Source organism: Gorilla gorilla, chromosome 5 (assembly GCF_029281585.2).
Source record: "Gorilla gorilla gorilla isolate KB3781 chromosome 5, NHGRI_mGorGor1-v2.1_pri, whole genome shotgun sequence".
NCBI lineage: Eukaryota > Metazoa > Chordata > Mammalia > Primates > Hominidae > Gorilla > Gorilla gorilla.
Window position 1 is genome coordinate 62,813,209 of NC_073229.2, and position 23,030 is coordinate 62,836,238.

Here is a 23,030-nt window from a genome sequence, read left to right on the forward strand (position 1 = left end):
TTTTCTACTTTTAAATTTCTTATAGCTTTTTAAACTTCTTTGTTAAAAACTAAGATGCACGCGCACACACACACACACACACACACGCCTATGCCTACATAGGGTCAGGACTGTCAATATCACTGTCTTCCACCTCCACATCCTGTCCCACTGGAAGGTCTTCAAGGGCAATAGCATGCATGGAACTGTCAGCTCCCTTGATAACTGCTTTTTTATTGGTATATCTCATGAAGGAACAACCTCAGGTGGTTCACAGTTAAGTGTTTTTTGCAAACAGTACACTCTAAAATAATGATGGAGTATTATAAATACATAAACAAGTAACAGTCATTTGTTATCTTTATCAAGTATTATGTACTATACATAATTTTATGTGCTACGCTTTTATACCATCAGCAGTACAGAGGTATACACCAGCATCACCACAAAGTTGAGTCATGCATTGCACTACAATGTTAGTATGATACCTACAACATCACTAGATAATTGGAATTGTTCAGCTCCATTATAATCTTATGGGACTACTGCTGTATTTGCAGTACATTTTTGAAAAAAAGTTCATCATATGGTACTTGACTATAATTGCTTTTTAAATTTTTTTTATTTCTTTATTTTTTTATTTTATTATTATTATACTTTAAGTTTTAGGGTACATGTGCACAATGTGCAGGTTAGTTACATATGTATACATGTGCCACGCTGGTGTGCTGCACCCATTAACTCGTCATTTAGCATTAGGTATATCTCCTAAAGCTACCCCTCCACCCTCCCCCCACCCCACAACAGTCCCCAGAGTGTGATGTTCCCCTTACTGTGTCCATGTGATCTCACTGTTCAATTCCCACCTATGAGTGAGAATATGCGGTGTTTGGTTTTTTGTTCTGGCGATAGTTTACTGAGAATAATGATTTCCAATTTCATCCATGTCCCTACAAAGGACATGGACTGATCATTTTTTATGGCTGCATAGTATTCCATGGTGTATATGTGCCACATTTTCTTAATCCAGTCTATCATTGTTGGACATTTGGGTTGGTTCCAAGTCTCTGCTATTGTGAATAGTGCCGCAGTAAACATACGTGTGCAAGTGTCTTTATAGCAGCATGATTTATAGTCCTTTGGGTATATACCCAGTAATGGGATGGCTGGGTCAAATGGTATTTCTAGTTCTAGATCCCTGAGGAATCGCCAAACTGACTTCCACAAGGGTTGAACTAGTTTACAGTCCCACCAACAGTGTAAAAGTGTTCCTATTTCTCCACATCCTCTCCAGCACCTGTTGTTTCCTGACTTTTTAATGATTGCCATTCTAACTGGTGTGAGATGGTATCTCATTGTGATTTTGATTTGCATTTCTCTGATGGCCAGTGATGGTGAGCATTTTTCCATGTGTTTTTTGGCTGCATAAATGTCTTCTTTTGAGAAGTGTCTGTTCACGTCCTTCGCCCACTTTTTGATGGGGTTGTTTGTTTTTTTCTTGTAAATTTGTTTGAGTTCATTGTAGATTCTGGATATTAGCCCTTTGTCAGATGAGTAGGTTGCGAAAATTTTCTCCCATTCTGTAGGTTGCCTGTTCACTCTGATGGTAGTTTCTTTTGCTGTGCAGAAGCTCTTTAATTAAATCCCATTTGTGTTTTTTTTTTGAGACGGAGTCTTGCTCTGTTGCCCAGACTGGAGTGCAGTGGCATGATCTTGGCTCACTGCAAGCTCCGCCTCCCAGATTCACTCCATTCTCCTGCCTCACCCTCCTGAGTAGCTGGGACTACAGGTGCCTGCCACCACGTCTGGCTAATTTTTTGTAATTTTTTTAGTAGAGACGGGGTTTCACCGTGTTAGCCAGGATGGTCTCGATTTCCTGACCTCATGATCTGCCCGCCTCGGCCTCCCAAAGTGTTGGGATTACAGGCGTGAGCCACCGTGCCTGGCCTGCTTTTTTTAATCTTACAAAAAGTTTTAGGTTGCGTGTGGTGGGTCACACCTGAATCCCAGCACTTTGGGAGGCTGAGACAGGTAAATCACAAGGTCAGGAGATAAAGACCATCCTGGCCAACATGGTGAAACCCTGTCTCTACCAAAAATAGAAAAATTAGCTGGGCGTAGTGGCACATGCCTGTAGCCCCAGCTACTTGGGAAGCTGAGGCAGGAGAATCTCTTGAACCCGGGAGGCGGAGGTTGAAGTGAGTTGAGATGGTTCCACAGCATTCTAGCCTGGCGATAGAGCAAGATTCCATCTCAAAATAAATAAATAAATAAATAAAATAAAGTTCTAATATTTTTTGAAGATTGTATTATCAGTCTTCATACCAAGCTGACTGTACTTAATGCTATAGAATTTGGTATATCCTCAAGATGAAATTTTATTTTAAAAAATTAACTTATAAATACCTAGACAGTGAGTTTGTAATAGCTGCTTTAAAAGTCAATAAATTCCTTTTTACTTTTTTAAAAAATTTTCTGAGAATCTTATCTTTTTGCTATTAGATTTGGTTTCTGTGTTATATTTATGGAAAACAATCTGTAACCCAAAAAATGTAGTTCTATGAAATTCAAAGCTGATGAGTGATAGTTAGGTCTTAATGGTGGCCTTCTGTTTTTTTTTTTTTTTAATTATTATTATACTTTAAGTTTCAGGGTACATGTGCACAATGTGCAGGTTAGTTACATATGTATACATGTGCCATGCTGGTGTGCTGCACCCATTAACTCGTCATTTAGCATTAGGTATATCTCATGCTGACCCTCCCCCCTCCCCCCACCCCACAACAGGCCCCAGAGTGTGATGTTCCCCTTACTGTGTCCATGTGTTCTCATTGTTGAACTCCCATCTATGATTGAGAACATGCGGTGTTTGGTATTTTGTCCTTGCGATAGTTTACTGAGAATGATGATTTCCAATTTCATCCATGTCCCTACAAAGGACATGAACTCACCACGTTTTATGGCTGCATAGTATTCCATGGTGTATATGTGCCACATTTTCTTAATCCAGTCTATCATTGTTGGACATTTGGGTTGGTTCCAAGTCTTTGCTATTGTGAATAGTGCCGCAATAAATATACCTGTTCATGTGTCATTATAACAGCATGATTTACACTCCTTTGGGTATATATCCAGTAATGGGATGGCTGGGTCAAATGGTATTTCTAGTTCTAGATCCCTGAGGAATCGCCACACTGACTTCCACAATGGTTGAACTAGTTTACAGTCCCACCAACAGTGTAAAAGTGTTCCTATTTCTCCACATCCTCTCCAGCACCTGTTGTTTCCTGACTTTTTAATGACTGCCATTCTAACTGGTGTGAGATGGTATCTCATTGTGGTTTTGATTTGCATTTCTCTGATGGCCAGTGATGATGAACATTTTTTTCATGTGTCTTTTGGCTGCATAAATGTCTTCTTTTGAGAAGTGTCTGTTCATATCCTTTGCCCACTTTTTGATGGGGTTGTTTGTTTTTTTCTTGTAAATTTGTTTGAGTTCATTGTAGATTCTGGATATATTAGCCCTTTGTCAGATGAGTAGGTTGTGAAAATTTTCTCCCATTTTGTAGGTTGCCTGCTCACGCTGATGGTAGTTTCTTTTGCTGTGCAGAAGCTCTTTAGTTTAATTAGATCCCATTTGTCAATTTTGTCTTTTGTTGCCATTGCTTTTGGTGTTTTAGACATGAAGTCCTTGCCCATGCCTATGTCCTGAATGGTAATGCCTAGGTTTTCTTCTAGGGTTTTTATGGTTTTAGGTCTAACGTTTAAGTCTTTAATCCATCTTGAATTAATTTTTGTATAAGGAGTAAGGAAGGGATCCAGTTTCAGCTTTCTACATATGGCTAGCCAGTTTTCCCAGCACCATTTATTAAATAGGGAATCCTTTCCCCATTGCTTGTTTTTCTCAGGTTTGTCAAAGACCAGATAGTTGTAGATATGCGGCGTTATTTCTGAGGGCTCTGTTCTGTTCCATTGATCTATATCTCTGTTTTGGTACCAGTACCATGCTGTTTTGGTTACTGTAGCCTTGTAGTATAGTTTGAAGTCAGGTAGTGTGATGCCTCCAGCTTTGTTCTTTTGGCTTAGGATTGACTTGGCGATGCGGGTTCTCTTCTGGTTCCATATGAACTTTAAAGTAGTTTTTTCCAATTCTGTGAAGAAAGTCATTGGTAGCTTGATGGGGATGGCATTGAATCTATAAATTACCTTGGGCAGTATGGCCATGTTCACGATATTGATTCTTCCTACCCATGAGCATGGAATGTTCTTCCATTTGTTTGTATCCTCTTTTATTTCATTGAGCAGTGGTTTGTAGTTCTCCTTGAAGAAGTCCTTCATGTCCCTTGTAAGTTGGATTCCTAGGTATTTTATTCTCTTTGAAGCAATTGTGAATGGGAGTTCACTCATGAGTTGGCTCTCTGTTTGTCTCTTATTGGTGTACAAGAATGCTTGTGATTTTTGTACATTGATCTTGTATCCTGAGACTTTGCTGAAGTTCCTTATCAGCTTAAGGAGATTTTGGGCTGAGACAATAGGGTTTTCTAGGTATATAATCATGTCGTCTGCAAACAGGGACAATTTGACTTCCTCTTTTCCTAATTGAATACCCTTTATTTCCTTCTCCTGCCTAATTGCCCTGGCCAGAACTTCCAACACTATGTTGAATAGGAGTGGTGTGAGAGGGCATCCCTGTCTTGTGCCGGTTTTCAAAGGGAATGCTTCCAGTTTTTGCCCATTCAGTATAATATTGGCTGTGGGTTTGTCATAGATAGCTCTTATTATTTTGAGATACATCCCATCAATATCTAATTTATTGAGCGTTTTTAGCATGAAGGGTTGTTGAATTTTGTCAAAGGCCTTTTCTGCATCTATTGAGAGAATCATGTGGTTTTTGTCTTTGGTTCTGTTGATATGCTGGATTACATTTATTGATTTGCGTATATTGAACCAGCCTTGTATACCATGGATGAAGCCCACTTGATCATGGTGGATAAGCTTTTTGATGTGCTGCTGGATTCGGTTTGCCAGTATTTTATTGAGGATTTTTGCATCAATGTTCATCAAGGATATTGGTCTAAAATTCTCTTTTTTGGTTGTGTCTCTGCCCGGCTTTGGTATCAGGATGATGCTGGCCTCATAAAATGAGTTAGGGAGGATTCCCTCTTTTTCTATTGATTGGAATAGTTTCAGAAGGAATCGTACCAGTTCCTCCTTGTACCTCTGGTAGAATTCGGCTGTGAATCCATCTGGTCCTGGACTCTTTTTGGTTGGTAAGCTATTGATTATTGCCACAATTTCAGATTCTGTTACTGGTCTATTCAGAGATTCAACTTCTTCCTGTTTAGTCTTGGGAGAGTGTATGTGTCAAGGAATTTATCCATTTCTTCTAGATTTTCTAGTTTATTTGCACAGAGGTGTTTGTAGTATTCTCTGATGGTACTTTGTATTTCTGTGGGATCGGTGGTGATATCCCCTTTATCATTTTTTATTGCGTCTATTTGATTCTTCTCTCTTTTTTTCTTTATTAGTCTTGCTAGCAGTCTATCAGTTTTGTTGATCCTTTCAAAAAACCAGCTCCTGGATTCATTAATTTTTTGAAGGGTTTTTTTTGTCTCTATTTCCTTCAGTTCTGCTCTGATTTTAGTTATTTCTTGCCTTCTGCTAGCTTTTGAATGTGTTTGCTCTTGCTTTTCTAGTTCTTTTAATTGTGATGTTAGGATGTGAATTTTGGATCTTTCCTGCTTTCTCTTGTGGGCCTTTAGATTTATTAGACCGTAATGCTGCTTAATTTTAAAAGTAACTGATAATCCTTTGTAGCTTGTTCTGTGCTTACACTTAGAATGTATTATCAGTCGTTCTTGACCTTCAGGTTCAAGATTTCTATTAATAGCTGAAACATACTGCATTTTACACAGTTCTTTAGATGCACATTATTGGATATCTTCAATAGTTTCTTTGCATCTGGCGCCTTGTACCTAAGACTGCCTCACCCTGGGCAGAAACTTTCACTTTAAAAAATCCTACAGTCTCTCCATCTAATCATACAACCTTGAAATTTCATGACTCTTAAAATGCTTCTTCAACTAAATCATATAGATACCCTATGCCAAATAATAATTTTCTTAATAATGAAGATTTTCATTTTGTAATATTCTTCATTATCATCTAAGAGTTGATTAACTGAAACATGTAAAATATTAGAGAATATTTTTGACTACCTACTCATGAAAAATAATTATGGCAAAAGTAGACACACAAATATCAGCTTAAATATTTTAATACCAGATTTCAAAGAGTGGTATATGTTTATCCCACTGGAAATTAATCTTTATTAATTTACTTTTTTCAATAAGGTAGAGCTAGAGACTAAACTTTGTATTTCAGGCTTAAAAAATTACTCTATGAAAGTCTATAATCCTGGTAATGTTAATCTGTAAGAAGAGGAGAAAAATAAATATGCCATTCAGTTATAACCCGCTTATGACAACAGAACACAGAGTCAATATTTAGTGAGTATCATGTAGCAATGAAAGCGTCTACATAGATGCATAAGGATAAGTGAGGGTTCGCTGTTAGCACAGTTTTTATATAAGTGCTTTTGTCCACATAATAAATATCAATTCTTTTGTAAACCCATTTTGTCGTACAAACTATGAAGACTAAAACATCAGTTCAGTAGTTATTATTTTAATGAAAGGTACATAACAAGGATATATAGTTTCCACATGCAAGTTCAATTAAACAAAACATGTGGATTTTAATACAATAAAATTATGTTATATTACCTTATCTTTGCGCATCAAAAACAGAAGATCTTCAGGAGTGATTACCCTTGCTCCCCGCAGCTGAGAAACTTCAGCAGCTTGCTGTAACTAACAATAATGAAAATTTAGAAATTTTTCTCAGTAACACAAAATATATATAGTACAGTCATGATGTCTCTAGAGAGATAAATATACTAAGAGTTAACCTTTGGGAAATAATCCAGCAATCACATTACTGCTTTTAAGAGTAAAATGTCTTATGTTTTTAAGATATAAAACATGCAATTAAATTAACTTATGAGCCCACCTGTAACCAACACAATAAACAGAAATCTTTTATTTGTTTCTTGCAAAAGAAAAATCATACACAGCTTCCAGAAATGCATTAATGCACCTGAAAATGATTTCATGAAATTTTATCCTTCATACTTATGTGAGCAATGGTTTCACTCAGTATCACTAGTTGAATAAGTATATTATTAATCTGAGCTCCCATGCTGCTCTGATTTGAAATAGGCCCATTCAGAACTTTAAAAGATCAACAAAAACAGTAGCTGTTTCTAATATCCAAAGGAAAAAAAATACGTTTAGTTTTGGCAAGTCTTCAGTGGGTAAAGGATTCAGTCCATAAATCATAATACTGGACTGCATTAATTTCTTTCCATACTAATCACATGCACACAAAAAGTTAACTGTATCTGGAATGTACAACACAAAACATTACTGCACTAAAAGTTAGATTCCCCCTAAAATGTTCATCTAGCCCCTTATATCTACAAAGTCAAGATTTTTCAGGAATTCATAAGTCCTAGAAACATAATCTTACTTAAAAATGACCTGGAAAATAAAAGAATGTGAAAAATGATAGTTCCGTTTTTTGGCACAGGCAAACTCAATTTCTTATTTTGATTAGTTGGAAGCAACATAAAATATGCCCATCTGAAAAAAATAAAGATGCTACAGAAAACACTATAAAAATGTGTCTGTAACTTCTTCCAAATTTGATCAAATCTTACTGATTGCACCAAACCAAGTCTATCCAATATGAAATACTATAAAAATAGTTACATATAAAAGCTGTTCCTGAATGCACCCTTCTTTTAAAAGATAAACCTAACACATTTTCTTGAGAACTAATCTTTAAAATGTGACACACTATTATCTCAACAAATATATGAAATCCAATAGTACATTTGTGCTAAAGAAATTCTGCTTGAATGTTTAATCCTTTTTGCTAAGTAAGCTTCAAACCTTCTCTAAATACACAGACTACAAAATAGACTATAAACTCGCTATGTGTCAGCTTTACCACTGAATTTCCTGGATACTGCGGTTGGTATATAAACACTATCCTATCTAAATATAGAAATTTAAATTTAACTGTGAACCATTTAAAAAGAAATCTTGGTGGGGGGGTAGGTTTTTAAAAAGATGATGTTATCTACTCAGAAACTGTTTTCAGCAGGCATGAACATATTTTTTCTAAAAATTGGTAGAGTGAGGGAAATATATGTGCACATGCTTTTCAAATAAAAATATTTCTATCACAGTCTAAAATACAGGCAATCAGTGTTGAGAAGAATATGGGCTATATATACATGTGTCTGGACACATACACAGTAAATTTATTTTCTTAAATGAAGAATGCTGATCATTTGAAATCTGAAAAACACTATACAGACATATGTAATTTTACTCACATTAAGAAGGATCAGGAGAAATATGTATCCCTAAATAGTTTTCTCAATTAATCAACAGTTTATGCACACTACATATAAATAATCTCTATTCATAACATTCTCCAAAGTATCAGTTTACAAACATATTAGCCAGGATAAGTATGATGATAGAAAATAAAGACACAGAAGAGTTGAACATTTGGAATCACTGTTTTTTTTTTATTTTCAGAACCAATACATGACCACTGTAAGGATCTGGAATTTATATCATGGTTATCCTGTCGTATGTAGTAGGAAAAGTTTATCTTTGTTTTTTATTTACCTGATTTTCTAATTTATCTCAACCAACATAATATCCTTACTAGGACTAGCATTGGTACCACTCCCTTGTCTGCCTTGGACCTCTGCCTAGTTAGTATGTCTCTGGAACTGAAAGTATCACTATGTTACCTTACCAAGGCCTGCCTATCCCGGATGTGTCCCAAACCCCAAAATTACCTCTCCCAAACTCTGACCTCCTCTTCTCTACCAAGTGAAGACAGAAATCTTATTAGCTAATTAAAGTAACTCATACAAAAGTCATCTACTACCCCCATACCAAAATACTCAAGTCCTGCACTCAGCCCTATGGAACCTGTGTATCCAAAAAGTCAGCCCTCCTTATAGAGGAGTTTCACATCTCAGGAATACTATTTTCCATCCATGTTTGGTTGAAAAAAATCTGCATATAAGTGGGACCATGCAGTTCAAGCCCAAGTTGGTCAAGGGTCAACTGTGTTATTATGCATTGGTTTACTTCTCCTGCAAATCTTTGCCTATGACCAGAAAGACTAAAGAAAGTTTTCTTTAACAATACAAACTTTAAAAACAGGTGAGCATTAAAAAGTGGGCAAAGGAGAAGAACAGACACTTTTCCAAAGACGACATAGATGTGGCCAACAAGCATTTGAAAAAAAGCTCAGTAACACTGATCATTAAGAGAAATGCAAATCAAAAGCACAATGAGATAGCATCTTACAGCAGTCAGAATGGCTATTATTAAAAAGTCAAAAAAAAAACAACAGATGCTGGCAAGGCTGTGGAGAAAAGGGAACACTTATACACTGTTAATGGGAGTGTAAATTAGTTCAACCATTGTGGAAAGAGGTATGGTGATTCCTCAGAGCTAAAAGCAGAACTAGCATTGGACTCAGCAATCCTATTACTGGGTATATACCCCAAGGGGTATAAATCATTCTACCATAAAGACACTTGGACACAAATGTTCACTGCAGTACTGTTCACAACAGCAAAGACATGGAATCAACTTAAATGCCCATCAATGACAGATTAAAGAAAATGTGGTATATATACACCATGGAATATTATGCAGCCATAAAAAAGAATGAGATCATGTCTTCTGTGGGAACATGGATGGAGTCAGAGGCTAACTAATGCAGAAACAGAAAACCAAATACTGCATGTTCTCACTTATAAGTGGGAGCTAAATGATGAGCACTTATGAACACAAAAAAGGAAACAGACACTGGGGCCTACTTGAAGGTGGAAGGAGGGAGAGGAGAAGAAAGGATAACTCTTGGGTAGTGGGCTTAATTCCTGGGTGATGAAATAATCTGTATAACAAACCCCAGTGACATGAGTTTACCTATGTAACAAACCTTCACATGTACCCCTGAACCTAAAATAAAAGTTAAAAACAAAACAAAACAAAACAAAAAACAGGTGAGCAACTGGGCAGTCCAATTCCACAGGCATTAAACTTAAAATTGGTGCATTTAATGTGAAAACAATAGTAGAACTGGGAAACCAATATCAAAAATGTTCCTCAAAACTTCAGTGTTAACAGCAGTTCAGTTATAGCATTTCTGTTTTTTTCTGATATTACTTCTATTTGTCAAAGTAAACAAAATATTAATTTGTAACAACTTTGTTAGGAAAAAACTCCCTAAAATATTAAAACTCATTTTACATTTTAAGTATGTTATAATACTTTATTAGGAGGTTGAGAAGTAAAAGGTACACTATTACATGTCACCTCAAATGCCACATCTTTGACCCTATAAATAAATCTGTTCTCAATTTCACATTGCTATCCATGACATTCATTTTTTTCTCACTGTATTATATTTTCACCAATTTCTGTTTATTTTGTTGTTTCTTTTAATCTTCTCAGGGGTCTTGAATGTGCTATTTCCACCATATTTGTTCTACTATAATCTCCCTTAAATATAATGTCTGAATTCTTGCTCTAAGATTAATAATTCCCTGTTATCTAAATTCAATGTGGTCTTTAAAGCTCGAATAATTCACATATTTTCCCTGCCTTTCCACTAATTATATTTATTGTTTTTCTCTCATATAATTCTACATTTAGGCTCCAATAATTTTGGTTCTTTTTACCTTTGTGTACTTGTGATGGTTAATTTTGTGTGTCAGTTTGACTGGACCGCGGGGTATCTAGACATTTGGTCAAGCATTATTCCGGGAGTGACTATGAGGGTGTTTCTGGATGAGATTAACAGTTCAATCAGTAGACTGAGTAGCAGACTGCCCTCCTTAATGTGGGTGGGCCCCATCCAATCAGTTGAAGACATGGATAGAACAGAAAAGGCTGAGTAAGAGGAAACAACTTCTGTCTGAATGCATAACCTGGGACACTGGGCCTTTTCTGGCCTTTGGTCTCAGACTGAAACATCAGCTTTTCTTGTGTTCTGAGGCTGCTGGCTTTCATACTGGAACTAAACATCTACACATTGGCTTTCCTGGGTCTCCAGCTTGCCAAATGAAGATTTTGGGAATCCTTAGACTCCATAACTGCATAATTATAATTTATTATCCTTATAATAATACATAAATCTCTCTCATACACACAGGTGTGCACACTCACACATACTTACTGCTAGTCTCTAATATAGTACTATAGTTAAATTATGAGAAAATCTTGATTCTTTATAAGATGTGGCATTTTTTCTTTAAAATACGAGCTTTAAAATAATTTTCTCAGAAAAATAAGATGTATGATTATTTTCACACAACAGTGTTTCTCATCTAACGTAGATAGAAAACTTAAATGCAGTTTATAATATCTTAATTGCACTTGTTTCAAGTTTTGTAACACTCCTGCCTCCCAAATTTCTTTTGAATTATACACGTAGGTCCAGAACCATTGACCCTGAACAGGCAATTTATAAATGTTTGTTAAATGTTGGCAATCCATCTTCCCCTCCATGATTTTCAGTTTTTCAATTTAAATGTAACAGAAATGAGTTAAGCTATGTAAAATCGATGGCCTTTTGCATTTGGCTGGGGCCCACATAAATTCAGCACAAAGATTTCTCTAAAGTTCTAAAAGGTTTAAAATGTACAACAGAATTGGCCAGGCGCGGTGGCTCACGCCTGTAATCCCAGCACTTTGGGAGGCCGAGGCAGGCGGATCATGAGGTCAGGAGATTGAGACCATCCTGGCTAACATGGTGAAACCCAGTCTCTACTAAAAATACAAAAAATGAGCCGGGCGTGGTGGTGGGCGCCTGTAGTCTCAGCTGCTCGGGAGGCTGAGGCAGGAGAATGGCGTGAACCCAGGAGGCGGAGCTTTCAGTGAGCTGAGATCGCGCCACTGCACTCTCGCCTGGATGACAGAGCGAGACTCCGTCTCAAAAAAAAAAATGTACAACAGAATTAAGTTGATTATTCCACAATTACTAAGCTACTGAAAGTATTTTAATGAGACTTCCATTGCAGCTCTTTCTTTTAGGTTTTGCCTAAGACCTTGGATTTGTCCTTTTTGAAGATAAATGGTAAACGGTAGGAGTTGTGGTGAGCTAGTATCATGAAGAGGCAGAATCCTAGGTAACGTTGTTGCCTGGCTTAAAATTATTTATTTTTCCCTCTATTAGTCTATCTATTATGCACTCATTATCCATCAGGCCAGATTCTAGGTTAGGCTATGAATGGTCAGCTCTGCTTGCAACCATATTTGCTAGCCAGAGATAACCTCAAAGGTCTTCTCTTAAATCCTCCATGATAAGACTGAAAGAACCTGGAGTTAAATTTCCTAAGTTGGAGTTAGGAAACTCCAGTGTAGTTTCATCACTAAGTGATTGCACAACCTTAGATACATCAAATAAGTTCTCTAGATTTGTGGGTTTATGTTTCTCTTTTATTTGAAATGGGTAATCAATGACTTTAATTACTAGTAGGAGAATTATAATCTTAGTGGTAATAATAGTGGCCATATATTGTGTCCCTAATTTGTGCCAGGTGCTGTGCTATGTGTCTTATATTTAACTTTTAAATTTTATATCTAATTTAAAAAATATATAAAACATTAAAAGTCAAATAATACTATACATTTTATGACAGATAGGAATACCTTGCCACACTTCTTCTCAATCTGTAATTCTGCTTCCAGTGGCAATCATCTTTAACTTTTTAAGCTTGTTTCTATTTTATTTACCAACATATTTGAAATAAGGTTATAATACTTGTTTTATTTTTCAGCTTTAAAAATTATCAGATGACTTATTATGAGAGGTGAAAAAGATTTAGTGTTCTTAGACACCCCAAATTTGACCATCTCTCCTCTTGACTTTACCTATGAAATATAATTTTTGTTTAAATATACAGTGTTTATGTTATACCAAACTATTTTTGAAAAATTTGAAATGTATCAGAATTTATTTCAGTTTTGCTTTTGATGAGACATCTCATCTGGAGCCCTCCAGACTTCCCTTCTACTCTTCTTTGGATCCTTTTTTTTTTTTTTTTGAGACAGGGTCTCACTCTGTCATCCAGGCTGGAGTGCAGTGGTGTGATCACAGCTCACTGCAGCCTCAACCTCCTAGGCACTATAGATCCTTCCACCTCAGCCTCCTGAGTAGCTGGGACTATAGGCGTGCATCATCACATCTGGATAATTTCTGTATTTTTTTGCAGAGACAGGGTTCTGCCACGTTGACCAGGCTGGCTGGGAACTTCTGGGCTCAAGTAATCTGCCCACTTTGGTGTCCCAAAGTGCTGGGATTACAGGCACGTAGGAGCTACTATGCCCAGAATGGATTCTTGTTTTCTTGACCCCATTTCTGCTCTTTCTCATTTCCTTCCTCATTTACTTCCTAATTTCAGCAAAGCATATTATCTGAAAGTTTCCTTTTTAGTTGATGAGCATAGTTATGATAGCTGCTTTAAAATCCTTGTACATTAATTTTAACATCTGTGTCATCTTGGAATCGGTCTCCATTGACTATTTTTTCTTGGCTTTGGGTCATGTTTTCCTGTTATTTCAGATTTTAAGTAATCTAGTGTTTTATCTGAGATATTGTGAATAACATACCGTAGGAACTCTGGATTTTGTTGTATTCCTTTGAAGATTAAAAAATAGGCACATAACTAGAACGGATTCAAACTGCAACATCTTTTTCTCCCCTGTGGTGGGCTACAGCTGAAATATACTTGATATTACAGTTTTCTGAGAAAGGGTGCAAGGGAAATAAATTTTTAAAAATCTTGTATGTCTCAAAATGTGTTTATGTCATCCTTCTATTCAATTGATAATCTGGCTGAGTACAGAATTCTAGATTAAAAATAATTTTCCCTCAGAATTTTCAAGGCACTGCTACCTTTTCTTCTAGCTTAAAATGTTGCTGTTGACAAGTTGATTACATTATGATTCCTAAGCCTTTGTGTGACTTTTCCCCTAGTCTGAGAAACTTTTACTATTGTTCTTTTTATACTTCAAGTTATGAAAATTCGTGATGCTTCTTTGAAGGTCTATCTTGAAATATTTTTCTAAATACTCATAACAATACTTCAACCTGTATGTTCTTGTCCTCTACATTTGAAAAATGTTCTTGGACTATTTTGAAAATTTCTATTGTCTGTTTTTTGTTTTGTTTGTTTTCCTGAAATGTCTATTAAATGAATGCTGGTGGACTTGTGTCTAGGATTTCTAATACTGGAGATCATTTTATTTCACCTTTCCACAAAGTAAAGTTATACTATTTTGCCAGAATGGCACAGGGGTAGCTAATGGCCTACGTGGTTTGGATAGGGTACTGGGATAAAATTATGCCTTTTACCAATCTTCCTGTTTCTAGTCTACACAAGACTTCTTTCTTCAGAGGAACCTTCAATCCCAAACTTTTCCATGTTCCAAAGTTTCATTTTCCTCAGGTCTGTTAAGCCTGTCTACCCACTTTAAGCTTTCAGATTTTTTTTTTTGACAGTTCTCACCTACTATTTAGTCCTCTCCCATTTTCTATGTCTTGTAAGTTTATACACTTATAATTATTTTGTTATTTAGTGGATTTTTCAGAGTTTGAAGCATGTGTACTACCCGTATTTAACAAGAAGCTGACACTCATTTTTTATGCTAACATTTATAGAATTTATTATCCTATGCTTCATGTCTTCTATATATTATCTCATTTAACCTTCACAGCAAACTTATGAGAGATGTCCAAACACACAAAACTATTACTAAGTAATACATGTTTAACATTAAGCCATTCATGTTTCTCTCCTAGATTTCTTATTCAGAATAGAGGAAGATGCGTTCACTAAATCAAGTCTTACATTGCATAGAAAAGTCTAACCATAAAAACGTTTATTTGCCTTTCAAAACATTTTCTTTCTTGGTGAATAAACAGTTGCCAAAAAAAAAAAAAAAGAAAGAAAGATAAAAGGTTTGGATCAAAACATCCAAGCCAGTGGCTCCATGCAGACCCAGCCTAAGGATTGTGAGCTAAGTAAGTATTTGAAAGGAAATGTATTTGTAACTAAAGTTAACATTCAGAATACTCTACATTTAAGGTATTTGACATAGTATTTTCCTACCATATAATCTTCTTATTCTTTTCTGATGATTGGTATTCTGTTTTCTTAGACATTTGAAACATAAATGAGTACATAAATTGACAAAAGATGTGCCTAACTTTTTAGAGTTTCATTTTAACTGTTCTTTTTAGAATAGTAAGTCAAGCACAATTAAGTCAGGTTTTAAAAAGTATATAAGGCTATAATTACCAGGATCTCATGGCTCAAAAAATTCATTCATATATACTATGTGTGTATATATGACATATTTGTATGTATATATATATATATACATATTCTTTAAAATATGTGTGTGTACATATATTGCATGTGTATATATATATAATTACTCAGTTATAATCAATGTGACCTCTAAAGCTTAAAAAATATCCAATAAACAATAACTATATATTTACTGTATGAAGATAGCAGCCTTAACATGGAACTAATTCTGTGGTTACTCTGTGATTTAAATGTGAAATTAGGAGAACAAGAAGCAATAATCATTTGAACATTTTCTTTTAACCTGTTTTGCACACAAGCTATTCATAAGCAACTTTCAACTCTAAATATATCTAAGTTTTGAATGTAAGCAAAGGCACATTTTAGAAATTTTTAAAAGTTGAAATTAAATAAAGTCATAGTTTAAATAACATAGTATTTTAGTATTAATTAACTGTAATTGATAACTGTTTTAAAATTTTTCTTTTTCTTTTAAGAGACAGGGTCTTGCTCTGTCACCCAGGCTGGAGTGCTGTGGCACTACCTTGGCTCACTGCAGCCTCAAACTCCTGGGCTCAAATGATCTTCCCACCTCAGCCTCCTGAAGAGCTTGGACTACAGGCACATGCCATCATGCCTAGCTAATTTTTGTATTCTTTTTGTAGAGACAGGATCTCACTTTATTGCAGGCTGTTTTCGAACTCCTTGGCTCAAGTGATACTCCTGCCTTGGCCTCCCAGAGTGCTGGGATTACAGGTGTGAGCTATCACACACAGCCTCTTTAAAATTTAACTATTTAGTATTTAACTATTGAAATGAAAATACAATTTGACTATTTACTGAATCTAAAATACAATTAAAATTGCAGAACGACGGAAGCGTACCTTGAATTTGTTCAACATAATATATAGTTATCCTTTGGTAACTCAGTAACTGGAAATTGATGTATTTTTGAAGTCTAAGAAAAGGTTACATTTGCATTTCTTAAAATTCAGAACCATAAGATATTTTGGTAGCCTATATAATATGTGCTTTACTTGACTACATTAATAATGCCTCTTCTTTCTCAGCTTACTTCTTGGCATGTCCACACCCCTTTCCATATTCCCTTCTGTTCACATTTGTAAACAGGCATCTACTGAACGGGTTGTAGCCCTTACTTGTTTCTTCAAAGGACAAAAATATAACATGTAAGAGACTGAATTTCTTGGTTTTTTTCAGAACTCTTCCTCATTTGTTTTTACAAGATAGCCTGATTTCATTTCACCCTAGAATGTTCAGGAATAAACACAGGTCTTGTGCTAAGTCTTCATGGCTGGATCAGGGTACTAAAAGCACTGAATTACACCAGACCACACACAGGCCAATGTAATGATTAGAAAAGTTACCAAATGGAAAGAATAAAGTCCTGCTTTAGAATAATTATGGGGAGTAAGGAAAGTTGATATCTAATTTTATCTCTATTACTAATTACCCTTGTTTTGGCAAAAGCAACTTTATAATTTTGTCTTTTTGTTGAGAAAATATATAGAGAAAGTGCCAATTTTAGATTTGCAGCTTCTGATGCTGGATCTAAGAACCTGATCCATGCAGAGGGCAAGGATCTGCTATGAAACTCGGTTAAAATGTGGCCTCCTCTGTTAGTGTGGTACATCCCAAAGAGTGTTCCAGAATCTTTAGATTATTACCTCCAAGTTATAGTCAAATACAGTAGTCGAAGCTTTAAAAATCATTACTTAGAAAATGTTTCCCAAACCATCTTGACTTTCTTTGTCTCATAACATTTTTTAAATGCCTATGATTTCATGTTTTAGTGAGGTAACATCATGCAGCATATAGCTAGCCTGATGTAAATGTTATTGACATTTATTTAGAAAAGATAAATTGTGAAGAACTCATAAAAAAGTTTATAACTTTTAGTACTCACAAAGATTAAAGGTTATTATCAAATTATTATTAAGTATTAATGACATTTTCCCATTAAAAAATTTAGGATGTAAATAATTTGTGGATAAATGTATTTGTATATATGTGTGATATTTTTATCCTTAATTATAATACATATTTGTGTGTGCATACATAGATACATACCAAACATGTCTGTACATCACTAGAATCACTTTCTTGTAAAATGTAAGCTAACTTTCATCCAAACTTCAAGGGAAAAATAATGTGGGCTTTTTTGATAGAGAACGAATTGTTTCTCTAATAATTTCTCATGTAAAATTACCTCAAAATGAAATACAATGCACACATTAGTTTTGTAGTTACGGTTTTTAACAGAATAGCTGATCTTTTTGGTCCTCAGGTTCTTCAAGTGAGAACTAAAGAGAGGTGAATGTCAAATAAGCTCCAAAGATCCTTTTGGCTTTTCCTTTCTGATTCTAGTGTTTAACCCTGGGTATAGTTTTGGTTCCATAATTAAGCACTTACATCAATAAGAGAAAAAATAAAGAAGAACCATAAGAAAGAATGGCGCAACTTGGTAAGGTGCAGATGGGAGTCAATGCTCTAAGGGAAACTCATTTAGTCATACCAGTGGAAATAGCAACCAGCTCAACTAGCTGCACGTGCATGAAAGGAAGTATGGGGTTGGGTTCTTATTTAGCAGTAATAACTTATCTTACCATAATGTTTACCATGGTACACAAATCAGCAGGTGATATAATTACTTTAGTATTCTATTCAATAGTTCCAGGTGTATTTGAAAGCCAAAGACAGTTGCAAAATGGGATTATAGCAATGCAATTGCTAATTAATATGTAAAAGAGATTGGTCTCTATCCATTTCTCATCTGCCCTATGCTTTCATCATACGATGAACAGAGATAATTTGTATATACTTCTCCCTCAGTTTGTCAGAGAAAGTAGCCCTTATTCAAATTCTGTATCCAAAGATTGCTTGCATAGGAAAACCAATACATGTTGTATACAGTATTTATCAAATTAGATGCAGTATATGTAAAATGAAATGAAAAGTCAGGTTTCCCTAAGCTCGGATGTCAGTTCCATATTTCACTATCAGGTTATTAAAAAGGGCTCAAGAAGGTGACAAAGTACAGATTTTATTACACTTACAGATCATTGTAAAGATCAAATGAAATAATGTAGTAAAGACAAATAGAGAATTATAAAACACTACACCCGCATAAGTATTGCTTAGGGATGGCTCATTTTTGGCTAGGGAGAAGTTAAGACAGCAATGTATATAGAAAAGGAAAAGAGATTCCACTAATAACTTGGTAGGCTGAGAAAATGTTTAGCTCTGGTCACTAAAACCAAAATCAGGATATTCCTGGGAGATTCATTCACATCAGGATAAAATGGTACAATTATGCAACACTCATACACTTACATTCTAAGGAAGCAAACAGCGTAGAGAAGATGGAACCTCATAACCTTCATAAATAAAAATGAGACATCACTGTCTCTTTGAGGTCTTCTCTAACACAAGCATAGACCTAAGCACTCCCTTTCCATTGTACTGCCCAGGTCCTCATAGAACTTCAGCCAACTTACCACTCAGCACTCTACTCTACAAAGCTCTCTTTATAAGAAGGCGCCTTCCTTTCTACTAGGATGCAAACTCTCCGTTAATGTGTGTTAGAATGAGCTAAAACAGTATTTAAGCAATTCAGTAAAAGCCTCTGAAGACTCTGAGTTGTAGGCAGATGTAGGGGAACAGGCACAGGAAGTAGAGTAGGAAGACTGAGCGCTGCTGGATCCTGCTGTGTGCTCTGTGTGAATGTGATCAATAACTAAATATAGAGAAGATTGTACTAACTCACCAAAACAAAAAAGCAAATATAAGAGTAATACCAGTTTCCTTGCAGATATGTTAAGAAGAACAAGTAAGGGGAAAAAAACAGAGAAAAGATAATGTCTGAAATATAGTAACAGCCCAACATATATTAAACTTTTATTTCTATCTTGTGATTCTTAGGGCAGTAATATCACAAAAGAGAAGTCTCAGAAGGATAAATCTTCAAACTACAGTATTGTGGTTGAACCTAAAATAAAATAAGCAAGCATGGAGATTTTAAAAATCTATTATTTTTAGTTAAACACTGGTAGCCTCTTTGTTCCTTCAATATATACTTATTGAGCATCTAGTATAGGCCAGTCATGGGGCTGAGAATGGAAATTATGCTAACCAGAAGCAAACCAAAGCAAGTACACAAACAACAAAAACAAGAAGAAAACAAATGAAAACATGGTCCTTCACCTCACAGGGCTTACAGACTGCTTACTTTTAGATGTACAATAAATATTGTACAGATATTATGACTATCACTATGAAAAGTTTATTCTAAAATAATTTCAATGAGTTTATGCTAGAAATCAGACAATTGCAAGATAGGTATCATAACTTATATACTATATTGAGGAGTGTGTAAAGTTAACATCTTTCTAAAGTTGCACAAGGAAGCCAGACTATATTAAGGTTATGGATTTTAAGTGTCTCAAAGAGACTGCCACAGATTATCTAAAATATCTAAAGAAAATATTCCTACCCATCTTGAGTTAGTGTTCAGTTAGATACTAGCCATGATGAATTTTAAGCCTGAAGGCAAATCAGATTATGCCTCCAAGTCTCTAATCAGGATTTGGAAAAAGTTCAATTTTGAGAATTTAACTGGCTGAATCTCAGCTAATATATGTGTGTCTGAGGCATCTTTGGGGATGACCCCAATGGAAGTATTAATATTGATTTGAATATATGTATATTAGTCAGGGGCTTGGAGGGAAACAGCACAGTTAAACTGTGTAACTGAAGAAGAGCTTAATACAGGAACTGTTTATAAAAATGTGGGGAAGGCTTTAGGGAAATGACCAGGGAGATTGTGGTGCCTCCTCACCATCCTACCTCCTCCTCCTCCAACAGCAGCATGAAACCATTACTAAACCTAGGCCTAGAGGATTAAGGGGGAATTAGCTGTTACCTGAAGCTGGAGGCTAGAGAAGCCCACCTGATAGGGATACAACCAACCCTGTACATTCATCCCACTCTCAGAGCTCCCCAGTCCCTCCCACAGGCCAAAATCAACCAGAAGTCAGAGGGCAAGAGAGATCCAAAGAGACTAGCCTCCTGGAACACAGAAAAGAACAAAGGGTGAAAAAAGGATCTAGAGGGAGAAAGAGAAGACATTTAGTGTCATATAAGTCTTTAGAATTATCAAGAACAGCCTCACCAGGGCCACTTTCCACTTAAAACACTTAAAGCAGAATGTTTTTAGTCCTCTTTAAAAGTAGCTCTGTTCAGACTATTTAAAAACATAAATGGTGGGAGGTGTCCAGCACCAGATAAACACTATGGTCCAATGATGAAAATTGTAATTCCAGATTCCAAGACTTAATTTAAGAAAGGACAACACCAATAATAACAGTAACAAGAACATAAATTAGCATTTGTTGAATACAACATGAAATTTCTGACACCTTACATTATTTTTACAAAATTGTTAGTTCTACTAACCCTTGTAAAAACCTTGTTAGGTGATGTCAGTGTTTTATTATTTTTAATAGATATTTTACAGATAAGAAATCTGTAGTTGAGAACAGCTAAGTGACAAAAATGGGATTTGAACAAATCTATCAGACAATAACTCCTGTCTCCACTGTAGTCCACAGCTAGTAGACAACTTTTCCCATTTTCCTTAGGACACTAATATTTAATAGTTTGCTCATGGAAGCTAATATTTAAATATGTAAAATTCAGTAATTTGACCAATCAACATCCAGCATGCTAGAGGACTTACACAAAATTAGTTTAATATAGTTTCTATGGAGTATTTAAAGTCTCTGATAAATTTCTGTCAAGTATTTCTATGTAAACATGTTTTGTTTTTGGTGTAGGGTAAGAATTTTTCATATGGTTTATAACAGATGTACTCTTAAAATGCATTACTAAGACTTTCATTAAATTCAAAGTTTTCAGTTGACGGATTAGACCTGACACTGTTATGTGACTTTGTGCTAGGTAACTGATGTCTCTTACCTTCAATCTCCCAGTTTTTAATATGGATGTAATGATACCTGCACTTCAGGAGTGTGTATGGATCATATTAAGCTATGTATACAAAGTGTCTGGTACTGTTTATTATCAGACTCTCAAGAAATATTCATTTGTATCCTCACTGTTTTATGTCCAAAAGGTTGTATGGAGAGGTAATGTGAAAAGTACTAGCACTCTGTCTGACTCCTTACTAGGTAAGGATGGAGGTGGAGCTTAGTTGCGAATTGTTACCAACTCAACTGGATGCCAATGCCATTCATGTACAGACTCTGATTACTTCCCTACCTCCATCAATATTTATATCATGTATTTTAAAAATGTGTTTAGTTAATGTATTGCCACAGTCGTAGGTATGAATTAGAAGGGAAAAATTATCCAAAACCGTATTTATTTTAGAGACACTGTGACCTGATAAAGGTAAATAGTTATTACAGATTGTGAAATAACTGTGGGTAGAAAACTCACTTTCCATTTTAATTTGCTTCTCTTAAAACACTTCAGTCTAGTATATTAGTAATTAACTAAGACAAGAAATGAAAAATAAAAAAGGTAAGTTAGAGGATTAATACAGTTCCAATATCCCAAAATGGATGTTCTGGAAGAGAAAGAAAAAAAAGAGAGGTGAAAAAACTATTGAAGAATCAATTCAAGAAAATTTCCCAGAAATGAAAAAATCGGATTTTTCAAACTGAATCTACTATTATAATTCCTAGGCACAATGGATGAAAAGAGACCATACCAAGTCACATTCACTATTCATATTGAAAATCCAACAGAATTCTCAATGGTAGGGACACAGCATTGAATAAAAACAGATAACGCCCATGTTGTCATGAAGCTTATCGTTTAGTGGTCAGGAGAACAAATAATAAACAACTTGCAATGTCATAATAACTGCTATGCCAAATAAGAAGAGTAGGCAGGGTCAGGTGAGGGGAGTTTGTGGATTACTTTATACAGGGTAATCAGGGCAGTATTCACGAACACCCCATGCAAAGGGAATAGGAAGTGCAAAGGTTCTGAGGCAAGACTTTGCTTGAACATGTTGGAGGAAAGGGAAGGAGCTAACACAGCTACAGTATACTGAGAATAAGGAGAGTGGCTGGGGATGAGATCAGAAAAGTAGCCAAGGTGGGGTGGGGGACATGTCATGTAAAAGATTCTAGACATATCATTGTGAAATTTCAAAATTCTGATGAACAGTAATACTAAAAACAGAGATAAGAAAAAATGAGGTCACAGGTAAACCTTAAAAAGTTACACTGCCATTTCATTCTAACTGTTTAAGTTATAATAATTCTAAACACCAGAAAATAATGAAAAAATGCCTTCATAATCTGAGGAAAAATAATTTCAAACCTAAAAGTTTTCACACACAGCCAAACTGTCAACAACCTGTGAAGGTAGATTAAGGTAGTTTAAGACATGCAAAATATATAAAAATTCACCACTCATGGACTCTTTCTCAGGAAGTAGAGGATGTGTTCCAGCAAAATAAGGTAACGAATCCAAGTAAGAAGATGACTTTTCATTGGTTTATGCCTAAGAAGTAAGATAG

At 35.4% G+C, this 23,030-nt stretch overlaps 1 protein-coding gene across 6 annotated transcripts in view; it reads right to left on the reverse strand.

Annotated features, from left to right (window-relative positions):
* SUPT3H (SPT3 homolog, SAGA and STAGA complex component) overlaps window positions 1–23,030 on the reverse strand; it is a 557,715-nt gene that overhangs the window by 199,310 nt on the left and 335,375 nt on the right. For all 6 annotated transcript variants that reach the window (XM_063707642.1, XM_063707643.1, XM_019030076.3 and 3 more), the window contains one exon: window positions 6,765–6,851. In XM_063707642.1, the coding sequence (XP_063563712.1) occupies window positions 6,765–6,851 (87 nt within the window). The remainder of the gene's footprint in view (window positions 1–6,764; window positions 6,852–23,030) is intronic.